This window comes from Rhamphochromis longiceps, linkage group LG6 (assembly GCF_057381845.1).
Source record: "Rhamphochromis longiceps isolate RC_006_pf linkage group LG6, R_longiceps_female_GT1.1, whole genome shotgun sequence".
NCBI classification, from domain to species: domain Eukaryota; kingdom Metazoa; phylum Chordata; class Actinopteri; order Cichliformes; family Cichlidae; genus Rhamphochromis; species Rhamphochromis longiceps.
This window is the reverse complement of record NC_140562.1, coordinates 17681918-17707629: the sequence shown is the minus strand read 5'-3', so window position 1 is coordinate 17707629 and position 25712 is coordinate 17681918. Positions and strand designations below refer to the sequence as shown.

Below are 25712 nucleotides of genomic sequence, written 5' to 3'. Positions count from 1 at the left end.
CAGAGCGTGACAACAGATAAAATCAGCATTAAAGCGAATAAGCCAGTTTAAACAGATGTGTTTTGAGCTGTGTCTTAAATACGGAGAGGGAGTCAATATTTCTTAGTGCAGGAGGAAGAGAGTTCCAGAGCCGAGGAGCAGAGCGACTGAAAGCTCTGTTCCCCATAGTGATAAGGTGTGAGGACGGAACAGTAAGATGAATAGCAGATGATGATCTGAGAGTGCGGGAAACAGTGGTGATATGGAGCAGGTCACACAAATATGAAGGAGCAGATTTATGGATACACTTGTATGCAAGAAGTAAGATTTTAAAATTTATCCTGGCTTCTATGGGCAACCAGTGAAGCTGCTGAAGAACTGGGGTAATATGAGCACTTAACGGAGTGCAAGTTATGACCCGAGCTGCAGAATTTTGAAGAAGTTGGAGTTTATGAAGGGACCTTTTAGGGAGACCAAATACGAGGGAATTACAGTAATCAATACGGGATGTAATAAGACTATGGACAAGGATGGCAGCAGCATGGGGAGTAAGGAAGGGACGGAGTCGGTGAATATTACGTAAATGGAAGTAAGCAGACCGAATGAAAGAGTATTATCAAGTATGACACCCAAACTCTTAACCTGAGGGGAGGGAAGGGTGGGAGAATTTTCAACGTTAATGGAAAAGCTGTGGGATTTGGTTAAGATAGATGGTGTACCAACAAGTAAAACTTCAGTTTTATTACTGTTAAGTTTGAGGAAATTGGAGGAGAACCAGGATCTAATCTCAATAAGACAGTCTGAGAGGGAGGTAGGTGGGAGGGATGAATTGGGTTTAGAAGAAAGGTAGAGCTGGGTGTCATCGGCATAACAGTGAAAATTTAGATTATATTTTCGGAATATATAACCAAGAGGAAGCATATAAATAATGAATAAAAGAGGCCCCAATACTGAACCCTGGGGCACACCAGCAGAAACAGGATAGAGAGCTGAAGAATGGGATTTAAGTTGGATAAACTGAGTGCGGTCTGAGAGATAGGAGGTAAACCAGGTAAGTGGGGTATGACTAATACCAATGGAAGCTAACTGTCCAGTTCAGAGTCACACAGGTAGCTGTAGCCTGTGCTGTGGGGCGAGAGGCAGTAGGCCTACACTGAACAGACAGACAATCATTCTCGCAATTTAGAAGCACTGATAAACCCATGCATTTTTTTTCTTTTGGACTATGTCAGGAAATGGCTGGACACCACTAGATTTGATCCCTGTGGATGTAAAGAAACAATGCTAATCCAGAACAAGCAGCTATTAATGATAAACCTTTTAAGTGCAAAAACAAAAAAATCGTGGCCACAGCAATGGAAATAGGGCATTATTTCTACAATTAGCAGGAGTGGTAAGAAAGAAAGGAGCAGTAGAGCGCAGACTGAACTGGTTAAAGCAACTTGGAGAGCACAAATTATTATTATTATTATTATTAGTGTCAAGAAAAGAAGGACATGCTGTGTTCTCGCTTCACGCAGGAAATATAACGAGATTCGGAAGAGTAGAGGTTAAAGATTTGGCTTTTTTCCATTTCAACTTACCTCCTGGCCTATAGGTGGCGCTAATAAGCTGCTAGCTGTCCTTTTACCTCTTTACTTCCGGGGTATTCGGTCGTTGGAGCGTCGCGGTAGTCATGTTTTTGCGTCCGTGATACTTTTCGGGGAGCGTGCTTTGTTTACTGAAAAAAGGGATATTTTCCGCTTCTTTATAATACTGCTTTATTTTTACCGCCACAATGACTGAGGTAAGAAGATATTTGAAGTCCGTTTTTTTTGTGCTTCCGCCCGCCCGGCAGACACATAGCCACGCTCGGCTAATAACTGCAACCACACGCTTATGGTTTTGTTTGCATTACACATAGTAAAAAGTAATTACTCCCAAAGTTTGCCGTGGTTGCACTCGTTTAAAACCCACGTTTTACTATTTATTATCATCTACAGGATGTTCAGAAGCACTCAGTCCACACGCTGGTCTTCAGATCTCTTAAAAGGACTCATGATATGTTTGTGTCTGATCACGCCAAGTCCATCGCGCTGGATGATGAAAGGTAAACGTCACAGTGTTACCTTCTAATGATTTGAAGTTGTGTTTTGGGGTAAATTAAATTCACATAGCAAGCTCTAATGTCATGTGAAATTGTTGTAGAGGTTCGATTGAACAATTTTGTACTAGCGCTTTGTATTAATATTGCTCGCTAGTCCAGATAAATGAGGAGGGTTGCCTCAGGAAGGGCATCTCATGTAAATAAAAAAATCTTTGCCAGTAGTGAGACCTACTATCATTTATGGTTTGGAGAGATTGGCAATGACAAAAAACAGGAGCTGATGCTGGTGGTGGCAGAGCTGAAGAATCTTTTCATTGGGCGTGACTGGGGTGGATAAAAATGAGTATATTGCAGGGAGATCTCAGGTCGAGTACTTTGAAGACAGAGAGCTGGATGTAGAGAAACAAGGCGGAGATGTTTTGGACATGTGCAGAGGAGGGTTTGGACAAAGGGTGTTTAAGATTGACCTCCCAAGCAGGAGAGAAAGACAAAGGAGGACATGCAGAGTGTTTGACACAGGACGATGTTCAGGATAGGGTGAGAAGGAGACATATGTTCTGCTGTTGTTGGGGAACAGTCAAAAAAGAAGGATTTGTAGATGCAACACTAAAGAGCATCAATTTGTCAGGAGTTTATTTTCAGTTTACCAACAACTCTTTTTGTCTGTAAATTTATACTGACATTATGGTAATAAGTAGGAAGTTAAAGCGCTATCAATTTCCTGCTCCAAGAAACAGAAATCTCTGCTGCTGAACCCCAGAATGTAAATTATATCTACTTTAATACACCAGTAAAAACTTCAGGATATTTACTGTGTGTTGTTCATGTGTTTCAATATCATTATGCTAATTTAATCAAACATATTAGATGTTTTAAGGGGAAATGCATCATTATGTCATCTGCTTGCAGCCACAAGTTGAAGATGGGGGTTAAACTGAAAGCAGACTACGGTGCAGTGTTACACCTGCCCATCCTGAGGGAAGGGAAAGACAGAGCCTCACACCTTTCGGGCAGCATGGAAGGCCACCAGAACTACGCTCAGCCAGGTGAGGATGAAAGTGTCACTGCATGTCAGAGTCACTCTTAAGTGTGCCAACAATTTATTATTAACAAATATGTGGAAATGTAGATAATTTTTTTATTATGTTTTGCTGTCAAAAAGCTCCGTTTGTCTTTAAATTTAGCTTTTCTTTGTTATTCTGAAACCTTTTATTTCAAAACTACATGATTTAAAGACATTTTGGGAATATTATTTATGTTTTAGGTGAGGACCCAGAATACCTGATCACTGGGACACATGCCTACCCGTCTGGACCAGGTAAATACTCTCAATTTGTGACTTTTTAATTTAATTTCATCATCCAATTGGAGCGTTTATAACCAGTATTTTTTTATTCGCCAGGGGTGGCATTGACCACTGACACAAAGATGCACAGGAATCCCAGTGACACCGGAGTACACTCCATGGCGTTAGTTTTACCCCCATCGCAAGCTAGGTAAACTTTGGCCCTCACACACACAAACACAGTACAAAGGCAGTCAGTCACCAGTAGTAATTTAGCATAAAAGCACTAATAACAAAATGATGCTTACTCACACATAAACCATCATTTACTCTGTGGGTCATTTGTAGGCAGGACGCGAGTCGCACAGCAGCCAGTATTGCTGACATCCACCGGCATGCAGGAGGAGCAGAGCGATCTCACCCTCCGTCATCTGCAGTGGTAGGTCACAGTGTATTCCTACTTTTACTCAGCCTTATCGGTTTGAAAGAAAGAAGTGCAAAACTGATCATCCGTGTGTTTTCAGTCACTCCTGGAGGGAGGTGGGACCAGAAATTCTGCCCTCATGAGGAGAGCGCCCACAATGCCCAAACCTCAGTGGCATCCGCCATGGAAACTGTTTCGGGTAACTATAAATCATTTCAACTTTTCTAAGTTTAAGCTTTGCTCGACACGATACAGTGGGTAAGGTCTGGGTTCTGTGTTTTGCTTAACTGTAGTTTGTTTTGTCTGGTAGGTCATCAGCGGCCACCTTGGCTGGGTGAGGTCCATTGCTGTAGAGCCTGGGAATCAGTGGTTTGTCACAGGCTCTGCTGATAGGACTATAAAGGTGAGTCAAGCAGGAAATAACAGTAAGCGACAAACTAAAAATGGCTCATCTGACATGGACTGACTAAATTAGCTCTCCTCCGAGTCATCTCTCCTCGGGATCGTTACCTGTGTTTGTTTCATAGATTGTTTTCTGTAGGCTCCAACATGCCACAGTGCCTGCTTGCAACTTTAATACCCTGCTCTTCACAGATGATTAAGTTATACTAAAAGCCCAATTTTTACCTATTAAACTGACTATGTTTCTAAATTAATCTCAGATTATCTTAATTTGACTTGAAGGCTGCCTGTCTTGACAGATCTGGGACCTGGCCAGTGGAAAACTGAAACTCTCTCTGACTGGACACATCAGCACAGTGCGTGGGGTGGCGGTCAGCAGCCGCAGTCCTTACCTTTTCTCTTGCGGGGAGGACAAGCAGGTCAAATGTTGGGATCTGGAGTACAACAAGGTATACTTTCAAACAAGGGAGTTATTGGTTTGTGTCATTCAAAACAGTTTATTTAGCGGCTTTATGCTGTAATGATTTACACATTCACCTGTGAAGGTTCCTTTGGGAGGTGACACAAATGTTTTTTGGGGGCTGCATCTGGCATAAAAGCTTTTCCCAATAAAACAGGCACAGCCCTGGTGAATAAAGGTGCAACTGAAACTAGCTAACTTGCTTCTGTTGTGGCTCATTTTCTTCTTTTTCTCTCCTTGTAATGTTGTGGATGTTTCTTGACTATATTGGTTTATATTTTAGGTAATTAGGCACTATCACGGACACCTCAGCGCAGTGTATGATCTGGATCTGCATCCAACCATCGACGTGCTCGTGACGTGCAGCAGAGATGCCACAGCGAGGGTAAGCTCTTACTTTGTGTTGAATCAGCGAATGACATTGATGGAATGACCTAAATGGATCAGGTTTAAGCAGTACAGTGCAGAAAACTGTGTGACAAACAGCCACAGACTGAGCAGCAGGCATACCGTCATCTAAATGTTCTCCGTTGATGTTTCATCGTGGGACTTTCAACTGCGTTGGTATAACGACCCCTCACATATTGAGGTGGTTGTTAATCATAATGGAAAATGACCGAAACAGAGTAGAGTCAAGGCACATAGGTACTAGTGAAAAGAAACTTACCAGTCATGGATCGGCCCCCTCCAGCGCTCAGACCTCAAAGTGTGGGATCATCTTCACAGAGGAGAGAACCAAAGACAGCCAACATCCAAAGAAGAGCTTTGTTTGTCCACCACAAAGCCCAGACTTAAAATTACAAGAAAGCTTGTCTCAAAGAGAGAAGAGAAAATACGAAGAAACGAGGGGTGGCTCAACCCTTTTGCACAGTACTATATTATAATAATAATGGATTGCATTTATATAGCGCTTTTCGAGACCCTCAAAGCTCTTTACAGTTCCACTATTCACTCTCACATTCACACACTGGTGGAGGCAAGCTACAGTTGTAGCCACAGCTGCCCTGGGGCAGACTCTTCCACTAAAGGGCTGTGTTCAGATGTGATGTGGGTTATGAGATGACACTAACTGCTTGTCCTCCCGGTCCATGCAGGTGTGGGACATCAGGACGAAGGCAAATGTGCACACACTGACCGGTCACACAAACACTGTGGCCACGGTGAGATGTCAAGCAGCAGAACCACAAATTATCACAGGTACAATTATGTTTTTTCAAATCGCTCACAACAGCAGTATAAACCCCTCAGTAAGACAGGTTTTAAAGTGGTTTCTCTTCACTCTTGCCCCTAATGTGTGCTTGGTTTGTGCAGGGAGCCACGATTCAACCATCAGGCTGTGGGATCTGATTGCTGGGAAAACCAGAGCAACTCTTACAAACCACAAGAAGTCTGTGCGAACTCTGGTCCTGCACCCCAGACAGTAAGTGGTGTTTTATATGGTGGCGTTGGTTGGAGTGGAGGAAACGCAGCATGCAGACTCCTCAAACAATGCATATTCAAAATTGGTTTGTTGTTATAAATATGTTTTTACAGAAGCTCCTTCGACATGAGGCAGGTAAATGCAGGTGTTACTAATCGCATCAGTTAGTTTTAAGCCTAATTAATGTGATTAGTAACACCTTTGTTTACCTGTTTGATGCCAAAGTGAATCCTGTAATTTAAAAGAAATAAAGTTTTGATTGATAATGAAGATAAATTAAAGCTTGAGTCATGATTTAGGATTACAGGAGCACATTTGTTCATAACTTTAATTGCAAGAACTCATTAAGAGTTGTTGTTCTTCAGATATCGATGTCATATTTGTTGTTTTGCAGATATACTTTTGCCTCTGGATCCGCCGATAACATCAAGCAGTGGATGTTCCCAGATGGAAACTTCATCCAGAACCTGTCGGGCCACAACGCCATCATCAACACTCTGGCTGTTAACTCTGATGGCGTGTTGGTGTCTGGAGGTAATAAAGAGCTGCGGTGCTGTCTTTAACTGTCTGCCTTTTTTGTTTGCTTGTTTTAAATCATTTTATTGAGGCTAATGTTGACCTCATTACACACAGCCGACAATGGAACTATCCACATGTGGGACTGGAGGACCGGATACAATTTCCAGCGTATCCACGCAGCCGTGCAGCCCGGATCTCTGGACAGCGAGTCGGGAATCTTCGCTTGCATGTTCGACCACTCTGAAAGCCGACTGATCACGGCAGAGGCTGACAAGACCATTAAAGTTTACAAGGAGGATGACACCGCTGTACGCTACACTGTTACACTCTACTTGTATTTCTGTGCCGATTCTTATGCAGCAGGAAATAAAATAAATAATAACCATGTTTTCTTTCCTGCAGACAGAAGAAAGCCACCCAGTCAACTGGAAACCAGAAATCCTCAAGAGAAAAAGATTCTAAAGATTTATTTGTTTTTCTTGCCACAGTAACAGCAGTGAATTATATTTCCACCAACTTTTGTTTGCTTGTGCTTTTTCTGTCAGGCAAACTCTCAGCTTTCTCAGAAGCATGCTCTTTATTCTAAAAACCATTTGCAGTCCTCATTGTATGATGTTAGTCCGATAAAGCAGCCGTTACGGACTGCCAGGAACCTCCCCGAGCGTTTGTTCTTGATGATAACGGCTCTCTGATAGCTCTGATCCGACTCGTCCACCAACAGAAGCCACTCTTCACCTTCAGAAGGACAGACTTCAGAGTGGACCTGCTCAAGTCAAACCCTTCAAAGGAAATGTGTTTGGAAGTTTTAGCCAAGAAAGAAAAAACTTGTATTGTTTCAGCAGAATTGGTGTTTGTACAGACATGGAAAGTTTATTATGCTCCATTTGAATAAAGACCACATTTTTCACATGCCTGCGTTTGTTCAGTTGAGGTGGGTTTTGTGTACTCACCGAGGTATCCGTGGGTGAAGGCGTTCCTGTAGTACTTACAGCCGTCACCCTTGATCTCCTCTCAGTAGCACTGATCTCCACAGGACTCGCTGAGCTCCACTGTGGTTCTGCTTTCAGCAGGTTTCTGCATTATCTGCTCACCTGTGAGGTCAAGTTGGAACAGCAGAAATGTTAGATGAATCTAAAGTGGCTGCCACTTTGTAATTAAGTGGTTGACTATCAGTAGACTTGGGAAATGAAAGGCCTAGTAATGCTTAATATGTATTCATGCTGTGTACAACGGGATTATTCTATGAATAATTTTCCATATTTTTCTCCCAGTTAACAGTAATTGAATTGCTTTCATTAAAGCGAGTTTTTACCAGACAACCTTTCTATTGAGGGGGATTTATTATTCCTGTTGTGTAACGATGTTCAACTAAGTTTTTTATGAAAATGTGGCTCAGCTACGAAACAGTCTGGCAAATTTCTTCTGACCTCTGAAAATATCTTCACTTAGAGAACTGCTCATTGGTTATTTTCTCTTTTTGAGACATCCTTTGGCACATGGTGTTGTTTGTTAATGTTTCCATGGCTACCTAAGTCCTGCATGTAGAGCTTGGAGAGAGAACGACAGAAGGCTCGGCCAGGTTTCTTCTTCAGACGGGCTTTTCTTGGCTCTGGCTGCTCCTCCACCTCCTTCGGAGGTTCTTCAACCGTCAGTAGGTGGCCCGCATTATACATGATCTCCTCTTCTAGAGACCTGAGACACATGTCAAAGTGCTCTTCATCCTCCTCTGCATTTCTGGGAGACGACAGCATTGATGGTTGAGAGTTCAGATGTTACAGTTAGGTGCACTTGTGATCTCTAAAATATATTTTATTTAGCTAAGATATTTTTTTCCAAGACAACATGAAATGGTGACATTGTTCCAGGAAATTCAAGGACACGTGTGACTGAAGGACGACACTTTCTAACAAATGCAGTTTCCGTCCTGCTAAAATTTCAGGTTTTAAAACGTGTGCTCCTCACCTGAAGTCCACCCACAGCAGGCCTGCAGTGATCAGTCCCAGCCACTCACTGGCCTCCCAGTTGTTTGTCAACATCACCGGCATAATGATGACCTGCCGTTTTTCGGCATAGTTGAGTTCCTTCTTACAGCACTGTGATGCCTGGTAAGCCGGAGTCATAAACGGACAGATCACAGCAGCCTCTTCCACTCCTGCAGCCATGCTGAAAACGCACACAGATTTAATATGCACAACACAGTAGTGATGAAGCCCATCAGAGATTAGAACAGATGAAACCTGTTATCCACGTCACTTTGAATCTAAGGATTCTTAAAGCATGGTCAAAGGTTAAAACCTTTTGTGTCACTATTTATGGGGTAAAACTGTGGAATAGTTTTACTATAGATCTACAGCAATGCTCAGGAATTAGTAAGTTCATGAAAATACTTCGAAAACTGATTTTGGAAGAATATGATACCGATAAAGATGATCACCCATTGTATGTATAAAAATATCAAATTATATCCAAATTATATCAATCACGGTAGCCATGTTTATATAGGTTCTCCTCGTGTATTGTGTGGAGTATGTGATGATGGGAATTAGGTGAATTATGTGGGATCAATAAGATGTTGAGCAGGGGTAGGAATTAATAAGTATGTTCATACTTCTTCCTACTCCTTTTCAGACCAAACATTGTTACATTATGTCAGACGATTTTGTTTTATTTCATTATATATTTTTTGTTTATCTGAACACATACATGTGTGTGCTTATATCTACATATATATTCGTATCTGTAAATGAAAATATATGTAGTGTGTATATATTGTTTTTTTGTTTTATATGTCTGAAACAAATAAAGATACAATACAATACAATACAATACTTTGCACTCACGCGTCGTTGATGTTGCCCGTCACCCCTCCTTCGATGTCCCTGTGTCCATCCACACAGGGAGCCCCTCATCTTTCAGGTGATCGTATATCTTCTTGACAAGAGGCTGATCATCCCACTGGTAGGAGAGCAAAATGTGAGACGGCATTTTTTTGGTTTTTTAAATTTTACTTAGATTTATGAGAAAGAAAAAGTCCTGTGATGCTTTGGAGTGGGTGGTTTCTGAGTTGCTGAGCAAACTAACCCAGACAATGAGCCCCTTAGCTATGCTGCTTGTTTACTGTGGTCAGATTACACCTGTTGTGCGGTTGCAGCAGGCCATGATCGCAACTACAAGCTGCAGGACAAACGAGAGGTCAGCAATGACAGTAAACTGTAAGACCAGCATTTTCCAGCCATTCCTACCATTTATTATTTATACTGAGCACAGTTTAGACTTACAACAGACAGACTGAAGTCTGTTATGAAGAAATAAGAAACGCCCTATTTGTGTTTATGATACCATTTACTTTAGCTATGACGGATATTATTGTAATGTTTTTCTGGTTTAAATATAATTAGTTTAGGTTTTTATGCAACAGTGTTTTTAAAGAAGCACAAACTGCACAAACAAATTTACATTTATTCAGAAATCCTTGTACATTAGTATCAGCTGCTAACAAACTGCAATCATGTCGTTATTATCAGGGTGGTTTCTTTCATCTTGTGTTAGTTTTATGCTTCCGTTTCAAAGAGAAAATCATAAAAAAAAGTATCTTGTTTGTGAAGTTTTAAATATTTTATGCAGAAACATTGAAATATTCAGGAAAAATTAACTATCATCATTGTAAAACTGTAAAATTGTATATAAAATAGGTTTTTGTTTTTTTTTCCCCAGTGAAGGAAGCAAGCTCCCATGCAGTAATCATCTTTTATACATTTCAGAGCTCTTGCTTGCTTTATGCTCCTGAGAGCTGTGGCAAGAATCTTCCCATTGAACATGAGATATCAATGTAAAGCCCAGGATGTCCTCTATTTGGTACAGCAGGACTTATTGGGATAGCTAAAATAAGTCAAAAGATATAGATCAAGAATAAATGTCCATTACAGAGGACATAAATGAATAGGCTGGTTCTCAGCTATTCATGGACTTTGCAAATGCACAACCCCCACACAGCCACTAGGGGGACCCCAAGCTGCAAGCTCAGCCTCATATATTTGGGAAAATATTTAAATGACCTGTTTTCATTTGGAGCCAGCTGCTCTCTTCTGTGTGTTTACTGAAACACTTGTGTGGTTAAAACTGAAATGTGGGATATTGCCAAAGCTTGGCTGCAACGACAGGGAAGCTGTGGTGGATCATTTAAAAAAAAAAAATCACCATTAGGATATCTTGTTGTGAATGAAGTCTGCATATGATGTATGACTGACAGCCTCACATCTTCACGAGGAGAATAAGGGTGGCCCAGGCTGCAGTGAAACCCGGATTGCATCAAAATGTGTTTATTTTTTAAGCATAAAATTAAGAAAAGAAGAAGAAATCTACAGAAATATGCCCATGATAAAGGAAATATTTGCTTCTGTGGAGGAGGAGCCAGAATTTGAATAAAAAAATAAAAACAAAAACAGAAAGCTGAAGTTGAAGAGGATGTATTACTCTTCTTATTGTTGTTGGGCTTTTCTTATTTGAACTTTAAAATAGATGCTATAGTTTCTTTGTATTTTAATATGGTATTTCACTTTATTTTCACCTTATGGTGTAATTTTCACACCGGTGTGGATGCCAGTTAGGTTTTGATTTGAAATAGCGGTTTCATTAATTTTATGTTCACCTGGAAAATTTTGGAGGAAAACTGTGCGAAGAAGCTTCATTATTTACTTTTATGTAGATTTTAATTGCTTGCACCAATTTTTAGGTCTTTCATCTGAATTTGAGATACATAATTATCACCATGGATCATTGGATCAGCTTAAAGAATTTAACCTCTCCACCCCCACCCTCCCAGTTATCGTGTTATAAACAGCGATCCCCAAAGAGAATCTCAAAAAGCTAGAAACGGCCCTGATAAACTTCAGTATTTTGCTGAGAAGCTCGTGTGGATGTTACATTGAGAATCCTTAGACCTGAGGAGACATCGTCACCCCAACCCCCCTAGGACTAAGTGACCGGATAGCCTTGATTTTTCCTTTCTTTTCCTTTTAAAGAGTGGTACAGTTTCTGCTTTTTACCAGCAGAGTGAGCCACCCTAACACTTATATGTTCCTTTGCTTAGACGGGAGCACTTTATTAAATCACTTCAAGCTCATACTAACCACATTACCACAAAGGGCTCAACTGGTGTGATATCCGTATTTATTCCACTTTCCACCTGACTTCTTCCACAGGTCAGCTATACTAGGCCACGTGTCAGCAAGAGGCACTGAAGGTAATCTCTCAGCCTAATTAAATCTTAAGCAATCAGGGCCACAGATGGAGCCGACCAGCGTGGGACGCGCCGCCTGCCAGGAGGAGTGTTCACGGCGCACAGTTGGTGCCAGTCAGAGGTGTCGAGTTATGTGAAGGAGCCAAAGGGGGATTTGCACTGTGCCATGGCTGATTAGGCAACGGTTCACGCAACAAGCTACTGAAGTACGGTGAAGGAGAATGACCGCTCGCAGTCGCCCTGCGCGCAAAAACGCGTTCGTCCGTTTCGGTTCGGAAAAGTGCGCTCAAACGTGAGGACAAAACTGAGGACTTCGACTCGAGAATATGCTGGCGGGCATCGACCTCAACAAACCGAGAGCTCAAAGCCACGCGTAAAGGAGGAATGGGGTGCAAGGATGCCTCAGCTTCGCTCCTTCAGACGCTCGTCCTGTCCCTGCTGTGCGCACAGTCGCTGGGACAGGTCTTCAACCTCACGCTGTCTGTTAAAGAGGGTCTTCCGGCCAGAACTATCGTTGGAGATCTGGGAGCGGGACTAAGCAGGCCGAGCACTGGGTTTTTCATCTCAGAAAGCAGAGACTCGTATGTTTTCAGAGACTTGGAAATAGACGCGGACACGGGCATCATCTCCACAGCTGTAGTCCTGGACAGAGAGAGCAGGGATAAGTATGAATTTGTGGCAGCCACTCTCACAGGTGAGATGATAAAAGTGACAATAGAGGTGAAAGATGTGAACGACCATTCTCCCGTGTTCCCCTCCGAGCAGGTTGAGCTGGAAATATCAGAACTGAGCCCACCGGGGAGTCGGTTTCAGATTGAAGGTGCTAAAGACCAGGATGAGGGCGAGTTTGGTACTCAGGGATACAGGATCACAGAGAGTGAGATGAGTGACTTATTCCACCTGGATTATCGCAGTGGACCTGAGAACCACCTCAACCTGGATCTAGTTCTTAACAATAAGCTAGACAGAGAAGCGCAGGACTTGTACACGCTGACAATCGAGGCCTTTGATGGGGGGATCCCAGCCAGGACTGGGACTCTTCAGGTGAACATCCACGTCCTGGATGAGAATGACAACCCGCCTGTGTTCAACCAGACTGAATATCACACCTCAGTGCGTGAGGATGCTCCAGTCATGTCTGCTGTGTGTCAGGTGCAGGCCACTGACTATGACCTGGGTGACAATGGCAGACTCACATATGAGATCAACAGGAGGCAGAGCGACCCAAATGAGGTTTTCTCCATCAATGAAACCACCGGGGTGGTCTATCTCAACAAGCCGCTTGATTTTGAGACTCAGGCTTTTCATGAGTTGATCATCAGCGCGAGAGACAACGGGGTTCAGCCTGAGTACAGCAGCACTTTCGTGGGTGTCAGAGTGCTTAACATCAACGATAACAGCCCCACCATCAGTGTACTGTTTCTCAGTGACACAGGAGATGCTGTGGTGTCGGAATCAGCAGCAGTCGGGGACTACGTAGCCCGGATTTCAGTGTCGGACCCCGACCTCGAGGGGGAGAGAATCACTGTCACACTCGAGGGAGGTGATGGGAAGTTCACCCTGAAGCAGACAGATGACTTTCTGTATGCACTGTGTGTTAACTCTGAGCTGGACAGGGAGGAGAAGGATTTGTATGAGCTGAAGGTGCAGGCATCAGATTTTGGCAACCCTCCCCTGAGCAGTGAGACGGTTTTCCTCCTGAAGGTGTCGGACATGAATGACTGTTACCCAGTCTTTGAGAAGGATGCGTATCTCATAAGTATTTCTGAAGATGCTCCTCAGGGGAGTTCTCTCATCCAGTTTCAGGCTCGAGACGCAGATGAGGGTGCAAACTCAGAGGTCCGATACTCCATTCTGAAGTCCAACCAGGACAGCCTGATCGACATCGACCCGGAGTCAGGCCTGGTCGCCACAGCTGCAGCTCTGGACAGAGAGACGCAGATGGAGATATGGTTCCTGGTGGTGGCAGCGGATGGAGGAGAACCGGCTCTGTCATCCACAGCGACAGTCACGGTGCTCGTGGAAGACGTCAACGACAACGAGCCAGTGTTCGAGCAGCAGCTGTACAATGTGTCCATACTAGAGCAGAGCGATGTTGGAAGCTGCTTTTTACAAGTATGTTGGAGGATATTCAGCATCATTTTGGTGACTTATCTAAAAGAACAACACATTATTGTTTCTGAATGGTTCTAATTACATTTTCTGTCCAAGAAGGATCCACAAGATGATAATAATGATAATAATAATTGGCACTGAATCAGAAAAGCTTATTAACAAGGCAACAAATATATATATATTTTTACAATTTGGGGAGCTGACACTCATATGAAATCACATGCATATTTATTTATTTTTTTACAAGAACACATCCACACACAGACCAGGGGAGCGTTTCACTTGACTTGGCACTCATCTCAGTAAAATATCAGCTAACATGGATTCACAGAAACAAAAATAAAGATATCTTTGTAGGTTCTGAAAGATTCACAGTAAATATCCAGCATCTTGTGCTCTTTTGCTGTGTCTGTCTTATGTCTTATAAGACAAAAGTAGCCTTCAGTCTGTTTGCACAAAGCCGTCAGTGTTCCTCCTAAAGATGCTCAACATGCACCCTTTCCAGCTTAGCTCTGTGGCTTTAGTATGACAGATGTGCTGCCTGGTACCACACTCCAGCAGGCTGGCACAAAGTGCATCCCAACACAAAGGAACATTTGTTTAAGGGCACATTTTCTGCAAACAAGAGATTTGATGAATATATAAGGACTGAAAATTTCTAAACATCTGGCTGACTTTTAGTTGTTTAGTTCCCGATTCGAACTTTAGCTACGACGCTTCAGAATACTGAAGATGTCATCCAAAATAAATGCGAGAACTAGCAGGAGCAGAGGTAACCAGAATATCTGGGAAGTCGTCTATAAGGAACCCCCCTCTGTCGCATGATTTTGCAAACGCAGCACATATGCTTTATTCTAAGAAGCAAGCTTCAAAAAACTGAATGGGTTTGCGTGACTGTCCAGACCTTGACCCGTGTCTTTAAACTTCCTTTGATCAGAGTTCACAAACTGGGAGGTGATATCATCTTTATGACTGTAAAATGAGCGCTCTATCTGTGAGACATGTCTGCAGTCACAGCCACAGGCAGACATGAAAGGAGCTGCACAGGATATAAGGCGCGTTTTTACTATAATCTTTATACTGCAGGGATGGTCCTCGCCCTTTGATTGTGGGGATTTTTTATGCTTTTATTATGTTGACTCTCACTGTCAAAGGAAGACGCGTATTATGATTCATAGTACAAAGCTTAATCTAAAAGCTGGCAGTTACTGTAGTATGGGAGTGCTGTTTTACAAGGAATATTTCTTCTAATATATAAACACTTAAACATACCAAAAACTGCTAATTTTTACATAAAGTATTTGAGTAGGAGCACTTCATAATTTACTATATATATATATATATATATATATATATATATATATATATATATATATATATATATATATATATATATATATATATATATATATATATATATATATATACATATATATTGCAGTTATGTGCACACAAGCTTCATAAGATGAGGGACATGAATTGAAACACAAAGCATGAATGAATTCATGTGAAACTGCATGAACCACAAAGACTGTCTAGTGTGTGCTTTGATTCAAGAACAATATATTCGTTAATGCAGTTATTGATTAATAATAATTAGTCAGTTATTAATCACGTCCATGTCATTTCATACTGAACTCTTTCGTTCTCAGATCACTTAAAAACTGGGCAGCGATGAACACAAATGTCGTAATCATTCAATCATCACTAACTAAGGAGGTGTTCTTCCTCGCTTCATCATCATCATATAAGTTCAGTTATATTGTTGAGTTATTGATAAAGGCCTTGTTATTATTTTCATTTTCAACGAGCAGTATCAGGTACAAAATCTAAGCTCACCTAAACCAAATAATCTACCTGTGGACATTTTTCAAAAGTGTTTCTCTTAATTCTTTATATTTTTATTAAACATATTACATGTTTTACCTTTGTTTTATTTTTAGCATTACAGTGTAATTGTTTAGGGTTTCCCCTTTAAACATGTGCTTATTGAAATAAAGGATCAAGGCACCATTTTTACCAGAAAGGTAACAGTTACCTGTTAAAGTTGTGAAGAAAATCATCTTAGATGATCATAATTACACCATATGCAGCACATATAGCACATTATAGGCTGATGATAGGTTTTAAATTAATTATTTAATGTTTTTTTTTTCCCACATATGACCTTAGATATGAATATATAAGTTTTACACTAAATTGTTCCCAGTTATTCTGCAGCACTGGTTTTAATTGAATTTGTCTTTTGTGTTAACGAAATGATTTAAGATGTTTTCATTTTTGCACCTCCTGTTTTCATGCCTGCATTTCTCTTCTCTTTAGGTCGTCGCTACAGATGCAGACAGCCCTGAGTTTGGGACGCTGCTCTACTCTCTGTCTGATGGCTTCGACAAACAGGCCACACATCCGCTCTTCCAAATAAACCCCCACACCGGAGAGCTGTGCGTCTCCCAGGATATTGATCGAGATACGGGACAGACAGTCCACGACATCCTGATCAAGGCTGAGGATCCAGTGAGTGACACGCAGATATATAACAGTGGATTTCATTTAAACAATTCGTCCCTAATTTCTGGGTCCTAATAAAATTCTCTCCCTCAGGGAGGCTTGAGTGCTCAAACCTATGTGCACATTGAGATCGAGGACTTGAACGACAACGCTCCAGTGTTCAGCCCTGAGGAGTACACCGTGAGCATCAGCAGCCACGCGCAGCCTGGCACAGAGATCGTCAGCGTTATTGCCACTGACAGAGATTCTGGCAGGTTTGGCCAGGTTACCTACGACCTCCTTCCTGGCGACATGTCCACTTTGTTTTCGCTGGATAAACAAACAGGTAGGGCCGTAAAGATGTGAGAACACTTTCTGTTGTAGTCTGAACATAAGTGTGTGGACACAATTTCCAGTGAACCAACTGTTGCTTTTCCAATACTGAAATAAATAAAGCTTTGTGTAGGTTTCAGTCTTGGTAAAGGATAGCATTTTGACTTCTTAAGCTTGATTTGTCACATTGATCCAATCAGTAGTCTTTAAGTAAACCGTGTGACTGGCAGGCTCCATTATTCAGGGATAAACGACTGCTTACTTTGTGTAAGTCCCCATGAAATGATTGTCAATGTCACAGCTCAGCAGGGGTGATGCAGAAAGCCCCAAAAGGCTTAGATCCCCAGGTGGCTAAGGGGTAAGATAAGATTCGTGCTCAGCCAAAATTTAACACCATGAAATGGATAAATTATAGGAAAAGAAAACTTTAATCTGACACTTTTCTGCCTGCATTTGTTTATATAGACATATATTGATTCTCTTGCACTTATAAGATGCATTTTGGTTACAAAAACAAGCCCTGTCTTTCCCATCTGTCAATATAATAAATGTGAAGTGTTGTGAATCTCATTTCACACATTTGAAAAGCAGAAAGGAACTGGGGAAAAATAAAAACATTTTAAATTAATTTCTTTATGTCGTATTTTTCTTCTGTAGGAATGCTTCTCCTGACCTCCACTCTGACCCACCTGGGCACAGCTAATGTAAAGCTCTTGATAACAGCACAGGACGGAGGAGGCTCGATCTCAGTCAGACCTGCAGAGGTCACGATCAATGTTTTACGCAGTGCTCAGGCTCCAGCTGTGTTCCAGAGGTCACGTTACGCTTTCACAGTGCCTGAGGACGCACCACCAGGGACACCTGTGGGGACGGTGCAGGCCATCAACCCAACAGGTTAGACGTGTATTATCTGCTCTTTATTATCCAAACTGATGTTAGAGCAGCTGGGAGAGAGTCATCACAAGGTCCCAGACTCTACCTCTGCTGAACATCACTACAGCAACGGGAGAAGTTTAACAACTAAGATTTTGTTGAGTTACTGTAGAGGACACAACATACACCATATGGGGGAAAAAAGCACTGGGGTCACCTGTAACTTCACCTGCTCTGCCACTTCTTGGCTGTAACCCCACTAATAGGTGATCAGGGAATCACTTGGAGGGACGAAATCCCACAAACTTACTTGTTGCATTGTTGAAGTAACATTCTCAAATTCATTGAGCCATTTTGGCACCATGATGCTAAAATTTTATACTCCAATGGGACTGAAGCAGCTGAGTTCAATAACAGAGAGGTGTGTCCCAATACTTTTGTTCATATAGTGTAATTTGTCAGTCCAATTATACTCTGAGAGCTTCAAACTCTCAGTAAAGGATCTGAATCAGTCCCTCAAAATAAAACATCAGTTTTAAAGCTGAAAAACATTTTGAACATTTTATAAGTTTCTCTCTTCTTTATGCTTTTGTCACGAGTGCAAACAAAAGGAACAAAGCGTAAAAGTGTTCTTGCATAATAAAGCTATAGTAAAAGCTTCAAGCTAGTCCTGCTCCAGCGTCCTGCTGTAATCACGTGCTGCTGAGAGTTACGTTTGTGTGAGCAGAGCTCTGAAAATCACTGAGTTTGTTTTTGGCCGCCAGTTCAAAGAAATTCAGTTCGGATGGTTCGTAAACTTTATCAGCTTTATGGTAAGATAAGCTAAACAAGCAAAGCTAACATCTGTATCTTGAAATATATATTTTTTAAACCTATACAGCTGTTTAATATGAGGTGGATTAGTGTAGGTACTGACATTATCGTGCTTCATAGGTCTCTTGAAACATAATAACTGGATTTAGACACATTCAGAATAGGTGGCTGTTACACAAAGGCATTAATATCCCAACAGATGATTGCGACAGAAAAGTTGCTCAAATCTCCTTTCAGACATGAAGAAGCTAAAGTTTAATCTTTAATCCCTTTGAGTCTCACGAACACATGACAGATAATAAAGAGTAGCTGTGCAGTGTACTGCATCTACATCAGAAACAATCCTGTTACAGATCAACCTGCTCGTTTTCTTCCTTGTTGTTCTAAACTTATTTATTGGGCGCTTTCTGTTAAATATAACAGCAGGTTGTGGTGGCAACAGTTTAAGTAATAGAAGAGTGGATATCATTTATAATTTTATTCTCAGTATCTTAAAAAAACCTCTGCGTAGATGGTTTTCAAAGAGTAAAGGGATTCATAATTATCTCCTCATAGTCTTGTTTTTCCACCGAATGCCTTCAACAGCTAAACGCCCCAACAGCACTAGACAGTCATTCAAGGCTGTCTAATCACCTAAGAGATTAACACTTCGACTTAAAGCAGAAACAGCAGAATTGGGGCTGTTTGACAGGAGTCAAGCACCATTAAGCTCTCTGCTTGTTTCAGGAGTTTTTAGTTTACAGTCGAAGCACAACAAACACTTGCAGGGGATTAATGGGATCTTCTGGCCTGTGCTTTAATTACTTAAAGTGTATTAGCGTGTGTGTGTGCATTCAAAGTTACATCTGATTAAATCCCAAGACATCTAGAACAATGTCTTTAAATGTCTAATTTATGTAAGCCCTTTAAATTTTTATGACTATTTCAAAGGGAAGAAAGTGTTTTTTTTGTTTTTTCTACAGACTCCATGGAATCTGTATCTTATCGAATCTCTTCTGGAGACCCTCAGAGTTTGTTCTCCGTTCATCCAAAGTTGGGTCTGATCACTAACCTCAAGCCCCTGGATCACGAGTCTCAGTCGTACGCTCTTCTGGTTCTTCAGTCCTACACCGACGCCTCTCCCGTTTACAGCACCACCCAAGTCAACATCACTGTAGCTGACGTTAATGACAACGCCCCCATTTTCCCCAAACATAGTGACACCATCACGGTGTCACAAAACACTCGACCGGGAACCGTGTTGTTCATCGCTCACGCGCATGACTATGACAGCGGTGCCAATGGTCGGGTGCAGTATTACCTGAAGAGCAGGGAAAATGGCGTGTTTGTTATTGATCACAATCTCGGGACGGTTACGTTAAATGAGAGTTTAGAGATGGATCATCAGCAGGGATACAAGCTGGAGATTGTGGCCAAAGATGAAGGAGAACCTTCCCTGAGCTCCACCCTGACCCTCTCAGTAAACGTAGACCAAACGACTGCCGAAGACAGCCTGGCATTTGAGACCTTGATCTATCACGTGGAGATTGGGGAGGGCTACAGGAAAGATGCTCGGGTCATCCAAGCGAGGGCTCACCGAACCCGTGGAGCCCACATTTCAAACTCCGGCATCATCTACTCTTTGGAAGGAGAACCTGGCTTCCCTCTGGTTCCGTTTCGGATTCACCCAAAGACGGGATGGTTGTATCTCTCAGCCAACCTGGACTATGAGACAGAGTCCAAGTATCATTTTCGAGTGTTGGCTACGGAGGCTTCACTGTCAAATACCACGGCTATGGCCACAGTGACGGTGCTGGTGCTGGATATCAATGACAACGCCCCGGTGTTCAGCAGGGACGTTTACTACTTCACTGTGTTGGAGGGGTCGTCGCCACAAGGTCTGGTGGGAACCGTCAAGGCCGTGGATAAGGATTCTGGGAAAAACAGCCAGTTGTCCTATCTCCTGCTCTCAGATGGGAAATTCTTCCGAATCAATGCTAAAACAGGTACAAACACATCAAGTAACACCACCTTAAAGTTACCTTGTGCTCCATGGTCACCTATGTGACATTAACCTTTCTCCATTTTCTGCCAGGTGAAATCATCAACTGGGTGGCACTGGACCGGGAACAGTACAGCCAGCACAGTCTGAAGGTGATGGTGACAGATCAGGGTCACCCTCGTCTCAATGCCACCGCCATCGTTCACATCCTGATCGCCGACATCAATGACAACGCACCGCAGTTCACTTACCTGCCAGCCAGTAAAGAGCTGAATGTGCAGGTAAGAACGATGCGTCTTCATCACAACGTGATGCAACTACTGATGCAATCAAAAGCAGTCTTGATAAATTACAGTTACATCTGCGCTCCAAACTGCACATGCTTCTCAATAACATTTAGCTGTTGTTGCCTTTTGATGCATCAGGAAATGCATTTGTCACTTTAGCGGTAAAACTCAGGAAGTTCACATCTAGGCAAAAAACAAATTGTTAGTCTGTAAAGGTACTTTAATGTTGTTTTGATTAATACCTAACCAAAATGACAAGCACAAGGGCAGGAAAAAGTCCTTTACACTAAGAAAAAACAGAAATAAGAAGAAGACACAGAAATAGTGAAGACAGACACAGAGCAGCTCATGAAGCAGGCAGTTAAAGACATGGAAAAGAAAAACTACGTGAAAACTAAGTACAGTTCGACGAGTTAATACAAAAAAACATGACAATATTCCCCATATACCAGCATTATTTAATATTAGAAATTATTACACCGTCACAACATCCCCCACATGTATCAATACATGCTACACAAATTGATATATTATAGATTTTGGTGTCATCGTGTTGTCTCTCAAAGACCTAGTACCAGGCAAAAATGATCTAAGTGGGATAATTTATCTAAGTAATACTGTAGCATGTGTATATGCTAATAAGGACCATGTATGATCACTACACAACATATTATCAGCACACATTAAAAAGCAAGTTTAAGGAGAGCAAATATCAAAATATCATAAATTACTTCAAGCACTAATTTACTGTGAACATAAACGTATATATGTGCCATGAAAAAATGAACTCGAGATAAATATGACTTAGTGTCTAAGATTAGATACAGTTGTGCAAATTCTACACTATATCTTTAGTGTATGTGTTGTTATGTTGTCAGATGTAGTTATGCGCTCTACGTGTTCACTTCAGATATGGGCTGGTCTACAGTCAGGATCCTTGGTCACGAACATGTTTGCCAAAGACTTGGACGCAGGAGAGAATGGAACAGTTATTCATTCACTGGTCACAGGTGAGCTGTAAACGTGTGTCCTGACTGACTATACAGACTTGGTCTGAAAAAAAGTTTTTTTTTAGCTGCATGGGATGTTTTTGGTAAATTTTATGGTTTTTAGGGTGCTGAATCTAAAAATGATCTCCATTTCCCTCAATCACGTAATCACGTGAGTTCACATAAAAAACAGCGATGGAAAAAAATAAATATTATTATTACAATTAACTATGCATAGTGTTTCTGAGATTCCTTACCTTTCACTATGAACAAAATAAACCTGTTGGGACACGATCATCTGAGCTCCTCATGCCACCAAGCCCACCGCACCCCGACCCCCTGTCCTCAATTCCTCACATTTTCTATTTATATTTCTCTTGAGTTTCACTCTTAGAAATATTAAATTAATGTAAGAAATTATTATTGGATATGTTTTTTTGACTCAAGTATAGGATACCAGACTTCAGTTTAAAAAGGGGCATCGTACGCTTAATTAGACTAAAAACAAGAGTTGTGGAAGCAAACCTGACGAGGATGGAATTTAAAAGATATTTTTCATAGTTTCAGTGAGTAAAAATCTATAAGAAACAGTCAGAAAATCCCGTGCCGTTTTTTTGTTGCAGACCTGTGTTATTAACAGTTCGCTCTGTTCGCATCTCTTTTTGTCTGCTTTCGAAGATGATGATCTGGAGCACTTTGAGATTGACAGCGAAACTGGAGATATCACAACAACAGAGCTCTTCAACCAAGATGCAAAAGCGTACTACACTCTGAAAGTGACCGCCAGGGACAGCGGAGTCATCTCTCAGGAGGACACTGCAGTCATTCATGTACAGGTACGGGCTGTGCTCCAGTTAGGCCACACCTTTAAAAACAGTGACATATTATTTAATTGCAGTATGAACGATCAGCTTTAAGTCAAGAGATTTTACAAAAATACTGCATTAACTGTTTTGGAAGTTTACACTCATTTTTATACAGTACAGTATTTTATTGCTTTATTGTTTGTATCTTTTCATGCTAACTTTAAATTAATAACCGTAAAGAGTAAAGCTGGGTTTGGACAGGTGCTTTCCTCCCATAATCCAAACGGAGGGAAAAAAGGTAATTATAGCAAACTAAAACTTTGTCTTTTTTTTGTGCTTTTCAGATTCATGGATTAGAAGATCCGTACGGCCGCTCCGATCGCCAAATTGTGAGACGCATTTTGGTGCGGGAGGACACGGAGCCTGCGACTGTTATTGGCTCTGCACATGTTTCAGATAAAGGGAGATTTCACTATTCCATCACTGAGGGGGACGGGAGTGTTCACTTTGGGATCGACAGCTCCTTCGGTGACATATACATCAACCAGCCGCTGGATTACGAGGCTGCCATGCAGTACTTCCTCGTGGTTCGTGCTGAGGACGCCAGCCTCATTCCCATCGTGAATGTGTCTGTTCTGATTTGCGTGATAGTGGAGGATGTGAACGACCACACGCCCTGGTTCCCTGATAAACTGGTGATGTTTGGTCTGAGGGAGGACGCTGCAGTCGGATCGTTGGCATACGCTTTTCATGCCAGAGACGCTGACGGGACCTTTCCAAACAGTGCCCTCCGCTATGAGCTCGCCTTTGACGCTGAAGTCAGCGGGTCATCATCACCCTTCCCCTTTCGGATCGACCCTTACACGGGGAGCCTGACTGTAGCAGCACCTTTAGATCGCGAGAGCACCCCCAGCTTCGCATTCACTGTAACAGCCACAGATCAGGCGAAGGAGAAGAATGAGCGTAAACAGGCTTCGGTGACGGCTCAGCTTTTCCTGCTGGACGTGAACGATAACCGGCCGGTGTTCGTATCGGCAGACACAGCTCAGGTGATGGAGGACGCAGAGGTGGGGAGTCTGCTGCATCATTTTGTGGCCATAGATGGAGATCAAGGTGAAAATGGGATCGTTTCCTTCTCTATTATTTCTGGAAACAAGAAAGGCTTGTTCACACTGGAGGAGAAGACAGGTATTTGTGATTTTTGCACAGCGGAAAAAATTTATTCTAAATAAAATTTTACCTAAAAAAAAAACTCATCAGACTCACCACATGAATATCAGACATATGAACGTCTGCTGATTCACAGTGAATTCAAACATCAAACATTTCACTTTTAAATGTGAAAATTAATTCTTCTTTTATTTCCTTCCTTCTTTTTCAGGCCTCTTGCTTCTCACTGCCCCGTTGGATTATGAGACAGAACGTTTCCACCGTCTGACCGTCCGTGCGCTGGACCAAGGCCTGCCCTCACTCTCCTCCACCCAGACTCTGACAGTGGAGGTCGGGGATGTGAATGACCAGGCGCCTGTGTTTAGTCAAACCATTTACACCGCCACTGTGGCAGAGAACAGAGACCCTGGAGAACCAGTGATCAGGGTCTCTGCCACTGATGAGGATTCAGGTAATAATTCATTTGACTGGCGATACGTCAGAGGTAATACCAACAAATAATGGCTGAAATGGGACATTTATACTGAGGTAGTGTACATTTAATTTTGAGCTCCAACTATTTAAAAATTCCTAATTTTTGATTATATTTCACAGCATTTAAATTTAGTTTGAAATTGCCCTGATATTAAAGTGGAGACGGCAGTTTCCCTGTGAGCTACCTAGATGGCAGCACTAGCACATGTCCATGAAGCCTAAAACCATAAATCCGCTAACCATGAAAAGATGAAGGCATCAAAATAAAGTAGGAGCCAAATTGCAAAACTACAGCTTTTCCTGGCAAGACAAAGTACAACAGTCCATGTTTATTACTTTTTTCTCGTACCATGTGCCGTAATGCAGCTCAGCTTCCTTGTCGAACTTCAGCTCTGCTGTTTTTTCACTCCATTAACAGTTTAATTGAAACCACACCCTGCTGTTTTCCTCATATGCTTTTCGGTTTGTCTGCTCTGCTCATTGCACATCCCACCGAATCTCATTCACCCGACTCTTTAATCATATTCCCAAATCTACACATCGACACTGTTTATTTTAACACATCGCGCACGGGGCCTTCTACATCCCTTTTCGTCTCCTCATTGTTGACAGTAGGATTCTTTTTAAATACTGGAGATGGAGGGCGTGCGGCAGGGGGACCTGTACAGGAGGGGTTTCAATGTGAACTAACATTCTTGGGGGTGAGAATTGTCCAAGAACAGCAAGCAGACAGCTCCTCTGGGAAATCTGAAAGGTCCTCTCTCATCATGATTTCCATAATCCAAGCCATCTGTGCCAATAGGCGCTGTGTGTTCTCATCCATCTCCTCAAATCGCCTCGTCTGGCAGGCCGGCCTGCTCTCCCACCAGTCTTATTTGATTATCATTTGTGCTGCTTTTTTCCCTGCAAACTCTCACCAGAGATGACCATTGTTTTGTGTCTCTGATGATCTATGTATGTAAGTTTCCATGTGCTGGAGTCAATCACAGAAGAGCTGCAATGTGAATGAGTGTGACAGCTAAACTTCTGAGCCTTCTGGATTTCCCTTTGTTAAGCAAGAGTTGAGATTTTGGGAGGGATTTTTTTTTTTTTAAAGAGTAACTGTGCTGTCTTTGTGTTCAAAAGAAGAGTTTGATTATTTACAAAGAGGTTTGATGGTAAGATTTGGTCATTGTGCCAGGGTTGCACTTTGGCTGAAACTTAAATGTTTTGATGGAACACTTTTGTTTGTTAGTACCCGGAGTGGGAATTGTTTATGGTTGTTTATGCACAAGAGACAAAAGTGACACGGTTTACACCAAAAGAGTTATGAAGAAGACATTGACAGAGTTTTGTAGTTTTGACACCTACCAAGCAAACCAAGTTAACAGCAATGTAAATTAAATCAGTGAACCAAACAAAGCTAAGCAGAAGAAGTCTAGTAATCGAGTTATGCTCTTATAAAACATCATACAAGTGTGTGAATAGACCGTAATTTCAAAAACGTGCAAATGCCCCGTGATTCAAATGTTTTACTGCTATCAGCATAAAAGATATCTTAGTAATCATAGCCTTAAATGCTATACGCATT

At 41.8% G+C, this 25712-nt stretch overlaps 3 protein-coding genes and 1 pseudogene across 4 annotated transcripts; 3 read left to right on the top strand and 1 right to left on the bottom strand.

Annotated features, from left to right (window-relative positions):
• Nucleotides 1-1621: 1621 nt before the first annotated feature.
• On the top strand, nt 1622-7485 carry plrg1 (pleiotropic regulator 1). Of its 2 annotated transcripts, XM_085409507.1 has the most exons (15): nt 1622-1765; nt 1962-2068; nt 2975-3111; nt 3330-3383; nt 3468-3561; nt 3699-3789; nt 3875-3973; nt 4085-4177; nt 4476-4625; nt 4920-5021; nt 5731-5833; nt 5948-6056; nt 6451-6590; nt 6690-6883; nt 6978-7485. In XM_085409507.1, exons 1-15 carry the CDS (start codon nt 1757-1759, stop codon nt 7035-7037), a joined length of 1542 nt encoding a protein of 513 aa, XP_085265633.1. In that variant the 5' UTR covers nt 1622-1756; the 3' UTR covers nt 7038-7485. The 2 variants fall into 2 exon arrangements, with proteins under 2 accessions (XP_085265633.1, XP_085265634.1); XM_085409508.1 differs by lacking the exon at nt 1962-2068.
• Nucleotides 7175-9560, bottom strand: LOC146667815 (uncharacterized; annotated as a pseudogene).
• Nucleotides 9561-12198: 2638 nt separating this feature from the next.
• On the top strand, nt 12199-21587 carry LOC146667814 (protocadherin-23-like). Its single transcript, XM_085408810.1, has 7 exons — nt 12199-13929; nt 16252-16443; nt 16531-16762; nt 17407-17643; nt 19398-20420; nt 20510-20697; nt 21582-21587. The coding sequence occupies exons 1-7, from the start codon at nt 12199-12201 to the stop codon at nt 21585-21587; spliced, it is 3609 nt and encodes a 1202-aa protein (XP_085264936.1).
• Nucleotides 21588-21652: 65 nt separating this feature from the next.
• On the top strand, nt 21653-24169 carry LOC146667813 (protocadherin-23-like). The gene is made up of 4 exons (XM_085408809.1): nt 21653-21713; nt 22371-22528; nt 22843-23686; nt 23880-24169. The coding sequence occupies exons 1-4, from the start codon at nt 21653-21655 to the stop codon at nt 24167-24169; spliced, it is 1353 nt and encodes a 450-aa protein (XP_085264935.1).
• The last annotated feature ends 1543 nt before the right edge of the window (nt 24170-25712 follow it).